Raw genomic sequence first — 14,563 nt, forward strand, 5'->3', positions numbered from 1 at the left:
TACTAAATAAACTAACCAAGGAAATGGAGTGTGACAAAATCCCCCGCCTTCCGCCCGATTGTAGCTGAGATAGGCTCCAGCGACCCCGTGACCCCGTAGGGAATAAGCAGTAGAAAATGGATGGATGGATGGATGTATGGTGTAAGACTATGTGTGTAGATTAGCTGTTGAGTGTTACCGTAAATGTTGAACGAGAGACGAGGAAGTCCAGGGGAGAGAGAAGTCTACAGGTCCGAGTCCAAAGCGGGGGTAGTCAAGGATCGAGGGAGGCAGTCAGAGTCCAGAGGGAGATCCAGGGAAAAGTGAGACGCACAGCTCACTTTCCAGGCGACGGAGGGTATGTACGCGAACAGAAGGTTATATTCCGGCCCGGGATGGCAGGTTGTGCCGGCTTATGAAGGCAGCTCGCTCATCACAGGCAGGTTCTCTGATTGCAGATTGTCTGCAGGCGCGAGGAGGCACGCCCGCAGCGGAGAGAGAGCGCATGTGGGCGTGGCCCGCGGTGCGCTCGTCAGGACGCAAAGATGAGGGCCGCATTGGAATGCGCCCTGGCCGTGACATTTAACCCCCAATTCCAACCTGTGATGCTGAGTGCCAAGCAGGGAGGTAATGGGTCCCGTTTTTATAGTCTTTGGTATGACTCGATGACTCGGCCGGGGTTTGAACTCACGACCAACCGATCTCAGGGCGGACATTCTAACCACTAGGCCATCTTCCAACGTGTCGATACAGGGCAACATTTAGTCCATTCAGCAGATGTCCTGTTGTCATGGTTCCGAATAGCTACATATAAAAATGTAGCAATGATTGTCACACACACACTAGGTGTGGTGAAATGATCCTCTGCATTTGACCCATCACCCTTGTTCACCCCCTGGGAGGGTAGGGGAGCAGTGAGCAGCAGCGGTGGCCGCGCCGGGGAATCATTTTTGGTGATTTAACCCCCAATTCCAACCCTTGATTCTGAGTGCCAAGCAGGGAGGTAATGGGTCCCGTTTTTATAGTCTTTGGTATGACTCGATGACTCGGCCACTAGGTGTGGTGAGATTATCCTCTGCATTTGACCCATCACCCTCACCACTTCAACAACTGAAAGGTTTGCAAAGCAGGCGGCACTCCTCTTCTACCTAGAGTCCGTCGTGTGTCCAAACAACCGTTCCGACAGGACAGACAGTTTACCTTGAATCTGAGATCTTGTCAAGTTTGTTGAGAGGCCAGTTGATCAATTCCATTGTTTAGATTTGGAGACCAGTCCAGAGACTGTCGATCCATTTTGTCTGCATGGTACAGATCAATGTGTGGGTGCAAAACAATGTTCTTCAGCTAAACTCAGAGAAAACTGAGATCATTGTCTTTGGCCCGCAGAAGCAAAGAGAAACTGCTACTAGTCACCTTGGGACTCTCTCCCTGGAATTTCATAATCAGGTTAGAAATCTCGGGGTAATAATGGACTCAGACTTGAACTTTGAAGTCACATGAAGTCAATAACATCAGCAGCTTTTTACCACCTTAAAATCAGATGAATAATGTCTGAATCAGACTTAGAAAGACCGATCCATTCCTTGGTCTCCAGCAGTTTAGACTACTGTCATGGTCTTCTCACTAGGCTCTCTAAACCAGCTGTAAAGCAGCTGCAGTACATCCAGAATGCTGCTGCTCGAGTCCTGACTAGAACCAGGAAATATGACCATATTAGTCCAGTGCTTAGGTCACTGCACGGACTTTCTGTTGCTCAGAGAATGTACTTTAAAACATCCCTCCTTGTTTACAAGCCTTCCCATGGTCTTGTACCAAAGTACATCTCTGACATGTTAGAACCATATGAACCATCTGCAGCTGTGAGAACCTCAGGGACTGGTCTCCTGCTGACATGTTAGGACCATATGAACCATCTTGAGCTGTGAGAATCTCCAGGAGTGGTCTCCTGCTGACATGTTAGAACCATATGAACCATCTCAACCTCTGAGAACCTCAGGGAGTGGTCTCCTGCTGACATGTTGGAACCATACGAACAATCTAGAGCTGTGAGAACCTCCGGGAGTGGTCTCCTGCTGACATGTTGGAACCATACGAACAATCTAGAGCTGTGAGAACCTCCGGGAGTGGTCTCCTGCTGACATGTTGGAACCATACGAACAATATAGAGCTGTGAGAACCTCCGGGAGTGGTCTCCTGCTGACATGTTGGAACCATACGAACAATCTAGAGCTGTGAGAACCTCCGGGAGTGGTCTCCTGCTGACATGTTGGAACCATACGAACAATCAAGAGCTCCGGGAGTGGTCTCCTGCTGACATGTTGGAACCATACGAACAATCTAGAGCTGTGAGAACCTCAGGGAGTGGTCTCCTGCTGACATGTTGGAACCATACGAACAATCTAGAGCTATGAGAACCTCCGGGAGTGGTCTCCTGCTGACATGTTAGAACCATATAAACCATCTCGAGTTGTGAGAACCTCAGGGAGTTGTCTCCTGCTGACATTTTAGAACCTAATGAACCATCTCAGGCTCTGACAACCTGAGGGAGTGGTCTCCTGCTGACATTTTAGAACCATATGAACCATCTTGGCCTCTAAAAACCTCAAGGAGTGGTCTCCTGCTGACATTTTAGAACCATACGAACCATCTCAAGCTGTGAGAACCTCAGGCAGTGGTCTCCTGCTGACATTTTAGAACCATATGAACCATCTTGGCATCTGAGAACCTCAGGGAGTGGTCTCCTGCTGACATTTTAGAACCATATGAACCATCTTGGCCTCTAAAAACCTTAAGGAGTGGACTCCTGCTGACATTTTAGAACCATATGAACCATCTTGGCCTCTAAAAACCTCAAGGAGTGGTCTCCTGCTTACATTTTAGAACCATATGAACCATCTTGGCCTCCAAAAACCTCAAGCAGTGGTCTCCTGCTGACATTTTAGAACCATATGAACCATCTCAAGCTGTGAGAACCTCAGGCAGTGGTCTCCTGCTGACATTTTAGAACCATATGAACCATCTTGGTCTCTAAAAACCTCAAGGAGTGGACTCCTGCTGACATTTTAGAACCATATGAACCATCTTTGCCTCTAAAAACCTCAAGGAGTGGTCTCCTGCTGATATTTTAGAACCATATGAACCATCTCAAGCTGTGAGAACCTCAGGCAGTGGTCTCCTGCTGACATTTTAGAACCATATGAACCATCTTGGCATCTGAGAACCTCAGGGAGTGGTCTCCTGCTGACATGTTAGAACCATATGAACCGTTTCCAGCTCTGAGAACCTCAGGAAGTGGTCTCCTGCTGACATGTTAGAACCATATGAACCGTTTCCAGCTCCGAGAACCTCAGGAAGTGGTCTCCTGCTGACATGTTAGAACCATATGAACCGTTTCCAGCTCTGAGAACCTCAGGGAGTGGTCTCCTGCTGGTGTCCAGAGTCAGGACCAAACATGGTGAAACAGCTACACGAAGTACAAGTACCCCACCACAAGTACTACAACTATACAACTACAAGAAGTACAAGTACACTACCACAAGTACTACAACTACACAACTACAAGTACACTACTACAAGTACTACAACTACACACCTCCAAGTACTACAACTACACAACTATTAGTATTACAAGTGAAGTACTTGAAGTACAAGAACTACATGGAATAAAGTACTTATTTGATACAATCTGATACTACTTAATACATTTATTGAATGTTGTTAATATTCTCCTAGAAATGAATAAATATACTCCAAAAATGATGTACTCTTCTTTTCAACCTTTGAAATAAATCTACTGTATTTACGGTATCAATAGAGTACTCCGTGTATACAATGTAGTATTCCGCAGCGTACATGAGTACTTCTAAAGTATTCTTGAATGTGTTCCAGGCGACTCGGCGGCCAGCAGGACGCTCCAGGCCGAGTCCCCCGCTGACCACGGAGCTTCGTGTGGCGCTCTGCTGCACCTCAGGGAGCCTCCTGAGAAGAAGATGATGACGGAGGAGCAGAGGACCCTCGTCATGCAGCACGCACTGCAACACAACATGCAGCACGCACTGCAACACAACATGCAGCACGCGCTGCAACACAACATGCAGCACGCGCTGCAACACAACATGCAGCACGCACTGCAACACAACCTGCTGGCCGTGGCTACACAAGTGCCTCTCAGCATCCAAGTCGACAACAGAGGTGAGTTTCTTCTTCTCTGCTCCTTGTCACCGTCCTCACAACCAGGAAGACACACAATAGTACACAACATGGACACACAATAGTACACAAAATGGACACACAATAGTACACAACATGGACACACGGTAGTACACAACATGGACACACACACACACACACAGACACACAATAGTACACAACATAGACACACAATAGTACACAACATGGACACACAATAGTACACAACATGGACACACACACGTACAATAGTACACAACATGGCCACAAAATAGTACACAACACGGACACACACACACAATAGTACACAACATGGCCACAAAATAGTACACAACATGGACACACGATTGCACACAATATGGACACACACACACAATAGTACACAACATGGATACAATAGTACACAACATGGACACACACGAGTACACAACATGGACACACACACACACACAACATGGCCACAAAATATTACACAACATGGACACACATACAATAGTACACAACATGGCCACAAAATAGTACACAACAAGGACACACACACATACAATAGTACACAACATGGCCACAAAATAGTACACAACACAGACACACACACAAACAATAGTACACAACATGGACACACAATAGTACACACCATGGACATACAATAGTACACAACATGGACACACACACAATAGTACACAACATGGACACACACGAGTACACAACATGGACACACACACACTTACAATAGTACACAACATGGCCACAAAATATTACACAACATGGACACACATACAATAGTACACAACATGGCCACAAAATAGTACACAACAAGGACACACACACGTACAATAGTACACAACATGGCCACAAAATAGTACACAACACAGCCACACACACAAACAATAGTACACAACATGGGCACACAATAGTACACACCATGGACATACAATAGTACACAACATGGACACACACACACAATAGTACACAACATGGACACACACGAGTACACAACATGGACACACACACTTACAATAGTACACAACATGGCCACAAAATATTACACAACATGGACACACATACAATAGTACACAACATGGCCACAAAATAGTACACAACAAGGACACACACGTACAATAGTACACAACATGGCCACAAAATAGTACACAACACAGCCACACACACAAACAATAGTACACAACATGGGCACACAATAGTACACACCATGGACATACAATAGTACACAACATGGACACACACACACAATAGTACACAACATGGACACACACGAGTACACAACATGGACACACACACACAATAGTACACAACATGGACACACACACATATAATAGTACACAACATGGACACACAATAGTACACAACATGAACACACAATAGTACACAACATGGACACACGATAGTACACAACATGGACACACACGCAATAGTACACAACATGGACACACAATAGTACACACCATGGACACACAATAGTACACAACATGGACACACACACATACAATAGTACACAACAAGGACACACACACGTACAATAGTACACAACATGGACACACAATAGTACACAACATGAACACACAATAGTGCACAACATGGACACACGATAGTACACAATATGGACACACACACACACAATAGTACACAACATGGACACACGTACAATGGTACACAACATGGACACACACTAGTACACAACATGGACACACACCCTTACAATAGTACACAACATGGCCACAAAATATTACACAACACGGACACACGTATAATAGTACACAACATGGACATAATAGTACACAATATGGACACACACACACAATAGTACACAACATGGACACACGTACAATAGTACACAACATGGACACAAAATAGTACACAACACGGGGACACACACAAACAATAGTACACAACATGGACACACAATAGTACACACCATGGACATACAATAGTACACAACATGGACACACACACACACAATAGTACACAACATGGACACACACACATACAATAGTACACAACATGGACACACAATAGTACACAACATGAACACACAATAGTACACAACATGGACACACGATAGTACACAACATGGACACACACACGCAATAGTACACAACATGGACACACAATAGTACACACCATGGACACACAATAGTACACCACATGGACACACACATACAATAGTACACAACAAGGACACACACACACACACGTACAATAGTACACAACATGGACACACAATAGTACACAACATGAACACACATAAGTGCACAACATGGACACACGATAGTACACAATATGGACACACACACACACACAATAGTACACAACATGGCCACAAAATAGTACACAACACGGACACACACATACAATAGTACACAACATTGACACACAATAGTACACACCATGGACATACAATTGTACACAACATGGACACACACACATACAATAGTACACAACATGGACACACAACAGTACACAACATGGACACACACACATACAATAGTACACAACATGAACACACAATAGTACACAACATGGACACACACATATACAATAGTACACAACATGGACACACAATAGTACACAACATGGACACACGATAGTACACAACATGGACATACACATGCAATAGTACACAACGTGGATAAACACACACACAATAGTACACAACATGGACACACAATAATACACAACATGGACACACAATAGTACACAACATGGACACACAATAGTACACAACAAAGACACACAATAGTACACAACATGGACACACACACATGTACAAGAGTACACAACATGGACACACAATAGTACACACAATGGACACACAGTAGTACACAACATGGACACACACACATACAATAGTACACAACATGGACACACACACGTACAATAGTACACAACATGGACACACACACAATAGTACACAACATGGACACACACGAGTACACAACATGGACACACACACACTTACAATAGTACACAACATGGCCACAAAATATTACACAACATGGACACACATACAATAGTACACAACATGGCCACAAAATAGTACACAACAAGGACACACACACGTACAATAGTACACAACATGGCCACAAAATAGTACACAACACAGCCACACACACAAACAATAGTACACAACATGGGCACACAATAGTACACACCATGGACATACAATAGTACACAACATGGACACACACACACAATAGTACACAACATGGACACACACGAGTACACAACATGGACACACACACTTACAATAGTACACAACATGGCCACAAAATATTACACAACATGGACACACATACAATAGTACACAACATGGCCACAAAATAGTACACAACAAGGACACACACGTACAATAGTACACAACATGGCCACAAAATAGTACACAACACAGCCACACACACAAACAATAGTACACAACATGGGCACACAATAGTACACACCATGGACATACAATAGTACACAACATGGACACACACACACAATAGTACACAACATGGACACACACGAGTACACAACATGGACACACACACACAATAGTACACAACATGGACACACACACATATAATAGTACACAACATGGACACACAATAGTACACAACATGAACACACAATAGTACACAACATGGACACACGATAGTACACAACATGGACACACACGCAATAGTACACAACATGGACACACAATAGTACACACCATGGACACACAATAGTACACAACATGGACACACACACATACAATAGTACACAACAAGGACACACACACGTACAATAGTACACAACATGGACACACAATAGTACACAACATGAACACACAATAGTGCACAACATGGACACACGATAGTACACAATATGGACACACACACACACAATAGTACACAACATGGACACACGTACAATGGTACACAACATGGACACACACTAGTACACAACATGGACACACACCCTTACAATAGTACACAACATGGCCACAAAATATTACACAACACGGACACACGTATAATAGTACACAACATGGACATAATAGTACACAATATGGACACACACACACAATAGTACACAACATGGACACACGTACAATAGTACACAACATGGACACAAAATAGTACACAACACGGGGACACACACAAACAATAGTACACAACATGGACACACAATAGTACACACCATGGACATACAATAGTACACAACATGGACACACACACACACAATAGTACACAACATGGACACACACACATACAATAGTACACAACATGGACACACAATAGTACACAACATGAACACACAATAGTACACAACATGGACACACGATAGTACACAACATGGACACACACACGCAATAGTACACAACATGGACACACAATAGTACACACCATGGACACACAATAGTACACCACATGGACACACACATACAATAGTACACAACAAGGACACACACACACACACGTACAATAGTACACAACATGGACACACAATAGTACACAACATGAACACACATAAGTGCACAACATGGACACACGATAGTACACAATATGGACACACACACACAATAGTACACAACATGGCCACAAAATAGTACACAACACGGACACACACATACAATAGTACACAACATTGACACACAATAGTACACACCATGGACATACAATTGTACACAACATGGACACACACACATACAATAGTACACAACATGGACACACAACAGTACACAACATGGACACACACACATACAATAGTACACAACATGAACACACAATAGTACACAACATGGACACACACATATACAATAGTACACAACATGGACACACAATAGTACACAACATGGACACACGATAGTACACAACATGGACATACACATGCAATAGTACACAACGTGGATAAACACACACACAATAGTACACAACATGGACACACAATAATACACAACATGGACACACAATAGTACACAACATGGACACACAATAGTACACAACAAAGACACACAATAGTACACAACATGGACACACACACATGTACAAGAGTACACAACATGGACACACAATAGTACACACAATGGACACACAGTAGTACACAACATGGACACACACACATATAATAGTACACAACATGGACACACACACGTACAATAGTACACAACATGGACACACAATAGTACACAACATGGACACACGATAGTACACAACATGGACATACACATGCAATAGTACACAACGTGGATAAACACACACACAATAGTACACAACATGGACACACAATAATACACAACATGGACACACAATAGTACACAACATGGACACACAATAGTACACAACAAAGACACACAATAGTACACAACATGGACACACACACATGTACAAGAGTACACAACATGGACACACAATAGTACACACAATGGACACACAATAGTACACAACATGGACACACACACATACAATAGTACACAACATGGACACACACACGTACAATAGCACACAACACGGACACACAATAGTACACAACATCAACACACAATAGTACACAACATGGAGACACGATAGTACACAACATGGACACACGCACGCAATAGTACACAATATGGACACACTATAGTACACACCATGGACACACAATAATACACAACATGGACACACACATACAATAGTACACAACAAGGACACACACGTACAATAGTACACAACATGGACACACAATAGTACACAACATGAACACACAATAGTGCACAACATGGACACACGATAGTACACAACATGGACACACACTAGTACACAACATGGACACACACACTTACAATAGTACACAACATGGCCACAAAATATTACACAACATGGACACACATACAATAGTACACAACATGGCCACATAATAGTACACAACACGGACACACACACATACAATAGTACACAACATGGACACACAATAGTACACACCATGGACATACAATAGTACACAACATGGACACACACACATACAATAGTACACAACATGGACACACACACATACAATAGTACACAACACGGACACACAATAGTACACAACATGAACAAACAATAGTACACAACATGGACACACGATAGTACACAACATGGACACACACACGCAATAGTACACAACATGGACACAATAGTACACACCTTGGACACACAATAGTACACAACATGGACACACATACAATAGTACACAACAAGGACACACACACGTACAATAGTACACAACATGGACACACAATAGTACACAACATGAACACACAATAGTACACAACATGGACACACAATAGTACACAATATGGACACACACACAATAGTACACAACATGGACACACACTAGTACACAACACAGCCACACACACAAACAATAGTACACAACATGGACACACAATAGTACACAACATGGACACACACACACAATAGTACACAACATGGACACACACACATATAATAGTACACAACATGGACACACAATAGTACACAACATGAACACACAATAGTACACAACATGGACACACGATAGTACACAACATGGACACACACGCAATAGTACACAACATGGACACACAATAGTACACACCATGGACACACAATAGTACACAACATGGACACACACACATACAATAGTACACAACAAGGACACACACACGTACAATAGTACACAACATGGACACACAATAGTACACAACATGAACACACAATAGTGCACAACATGGACAAACGATAGTACACAATATGGACACACACACACAATAGTACACAACATGGACACACGTACAATGGTACACAACATGGACACACACTAGTACACAACATGGACACACACCCTTACAATAGTACACAACATGGCCACAAAATATTACACAACACGGACACACATATAATAGTACACAACATGGACATAATAGTACACAATATGGACACACACACACAATAGTACACAACATGGACACACGTACAATAGTACACAACATGGACACAAAATAGTACACAACACGGGGACACACACAAACAATAGTACACAACATGGACACACAATAGTACACACCATGGACATACAATAGTACACAACATGGACACACACACACACACAATAGTACACAACATGGACACACACACATACAATAGTACACAACATGGACACACAATAGTACACAACATGAACACACAATAGTACACAACATGGACACACGATAGTACACAACATGGACACACACACGCAATAGTACACAACATGGACACACAATAGTACACACCATGGACACACAATAGTACACCACATGGACACACACATACAATAGTACACAACAAGGACACACACACACACGTACAATAGTACACAACATGGACACACAATAGTACACAACATGAACACACATAAGTGCACAACATGGACACACGATAGTACACAATATGGACACACACACACAATAGTACACAACATGGCCACAAAATAGTACACAACACGGACACACACATACAATAGTACACAACATTGACACACAATAGTACACACCATGGACATACAATTGTACACAACATGGACACACACACATACAATAGTACACAACATGGACACACAATAGTACACAACATGGACACACACACATACAATAGTACACAACATGAACACACAATAGTACACAACATGGACACACACATATACAATAGTACACAACATGGACACACAATAGTACACAACATGGACACACGATAGTACACAACATGGACACACACATGCAATAGTACACAACGTGGATAAACACACACACACAATAGTACACAACATGGACACACAATAATACACAACATGGACACACAATAGTACACAACATGGACACACAATAGTACACAACAAAGACACACAATAGTACACAACATGGACACACACACATGTACAAGAGTACACAACATGGACACACAATAGTACACACAATGGACACACAATAGTACACAACATGGACACACACACATACAATAGTACACAACATGGACACACACACATAAAATAGCACACAACACGGACACACAATAGTACACAACATCAACACACAATAGTACACAACATGGAGACACGATAGTACACAACATGGACACACGCACGCAATAGTACACAATATGGACACACTATAGTACACACCATGGACACACAATAATACACAACATGGACACACACATACAATAGTACACAACAAGGACACACACACGTACAATAGTACACAACATGGACACACAATAGTACACAACATGAACACACAATAGTGCACAACATGGACACACGATAGTACACAATATGGACACACACAATAGTACACAACATGGATACACGTACAATAGTACACAACATGGACACACACTAGTACACAACATGGACACACACACTTACAATAGTACACAACATGGCCACAAAATATTACACAACATGGACACACATACAATAGTACACAACATGGCCACATAATAGTACACAACACGGACACACACACATACAATAGTACACAACATGGACACACAATAGTACACACCATGGACATACAATAGTACACAACATGGACACACACACATACAATAGTACACAACATGGACACACACACATACAATAGTACACAACACGGACACACAATAGTACACAACATGAACAAACAATAGTACACAACATGGACACACGATAGTACACAACATGGACACACACACGCAATAGTACACAACATGGACACACAATAGTACACACCTTGGACACACAATAGTACACAACATGGACACACATACAATAGTACACAACAAGGACACACACACGTACAATAGTACACAACATGGACACACAATAGTACACAACATGAACACACAATAGTACACAACATGGACACACAATAGTACACAATATGGACACACACACAATAGTACACAACATGGACACACACTAGTACACAACATGGACACACACACACACTAACAATAGTACAAAACATGGACACACAATAGTACACAAAATGGACACATACACACACATACAATAGTACACAACATGGACACACACACACACAAACAATAGTACACAACATGGACACACAATACTACACTACATGGACACACATACACATTCAATAGTACTCAACATGGACACACACACACACACAATAGTACACAACATGGACAAACACACATACAATAGTACACAACATGGACACACAATAGTACACAACATGTACACACACACGTACAATGGTACACAACATGGACAAACACACATACAATGTACACAACATGGACACGCAATAGTACACAACATGGACACACACACATACAATAGTACACAACATGGACACGCAATAGTACACAACATGGACACACACATACAATAGTACACAACATGGACACGCAATAGTACACGACATGGACACACACATACAATTGTACACAACATGGACACACAATAGTACACAACATGGACACACACACACACTAACAATAGTACACCACATGGACACAAAACATGGACACACAATAGTGCACTACATGGACACACAATAGTATCAGGGTGCTGCTCTGTAAGCCATCACAGCACATGGTCTTGAATAGAATAGAATAGAATTTTTAAAAATTAAAATGAAATTGAATGAAATGAAATGAAATGGAATGCAATGGTCTGTTTCTACATGAAAAACAGAAATGTGTCTTGACCCTGCTGTGATCACAACACAAAGAACACAAAGAAAACAAACCACTCAAACAACACAAAGAAAACAAACCACTCAAACAACACAAAGAAAACAAACAAAAAGAAAACAAACCAACACAAATAACACATTTACACACAGCAACAGGCATACTGTTTATACAAAGTACTATTTCTACTGTTTTAACTATTTCTAAAATGTTTTACTGTTTTAACTAGTTCTACTATTTCAAATAGTTCTACTATTTCAACTAGTTCTACTATTTCTACTGTTTTAACTATGTCTACTATTTTTTTTACCAGTTCTTCTATTTCTACTATTTCAACTAGTTCTACTATTTTAACTAATTCTACTATTTCTACCATTTCTACCATTTCCGACCATTTCTACTATTTCTACTATTTCAACTACTATTTTATATATTAAGTATTTCAGAGGGGATGAATGATTTCTTGTATATGTTTTTTCTGGCCAGTGTGGTGAAAGTGTGGGATGGGGTTAATGGGGGGTGGATGGGTCTGGGTGTATGTGTGCAAATCTGTGTAGTAGTGGTAGTAGTAGTAGTAGTAGTAGTAGTAGTCCATGGGTGCGCGTTTTGTCCATAAGCATGAAAGTCGCTCCGTTCGGCGTCACCTAACTCAGTCAAACATCCGCAGTGTCTTTGAAGATATATGGAATACATGCATGTGTATATATATATATCATTTGAAGAATATATATATATAT

The 14,563-nt window shown here is 41.8% G+C and overlaps 1 protein-coding gene across 1 annotated transcript in view; it reads left to right on the forward strand.

Annotated features, from left to right (window-relative positions):
* arid3c (AT rich interactive domain 3C (BRIGHT-like)) overlaps positions 1 to 14,563 on the forward strand; it is an 89,107-nt gene that overhangs the window by 51,005 nt on the left and 23,539 nt on the right. Inside the window, exons 5-6 of the mRNA XM_061981146.1 lie at positions 3,868 to 3,998; positions 4,095 to 4,170. Coding sequence (XP_061837130.1) covers positions 3,868 to 3,998; positions 4,095 to 4,170 — 207 coding nt within the window. The remainder of the gene's footprint in view (positions 1 to 3,867; positions 3,999 to 4,094; positions 4,171 to 14,563) is intronic.

This window comes from Nerophis lumbriciformis, linkage group LG20 (assembly GCF_033978685.3).
Source record: "Nerophis lumbriciformis linkage group LG20, RoL_Nlum_v2.1, whole genome shotgun sequence".
Taxonomy (NCBI): Eukaryota; Metazoa; Chordata; class Actinopteri; order Syngnathiformes; family Syngnathidae; genus Nerophis; species Nerophis lumbriciformis.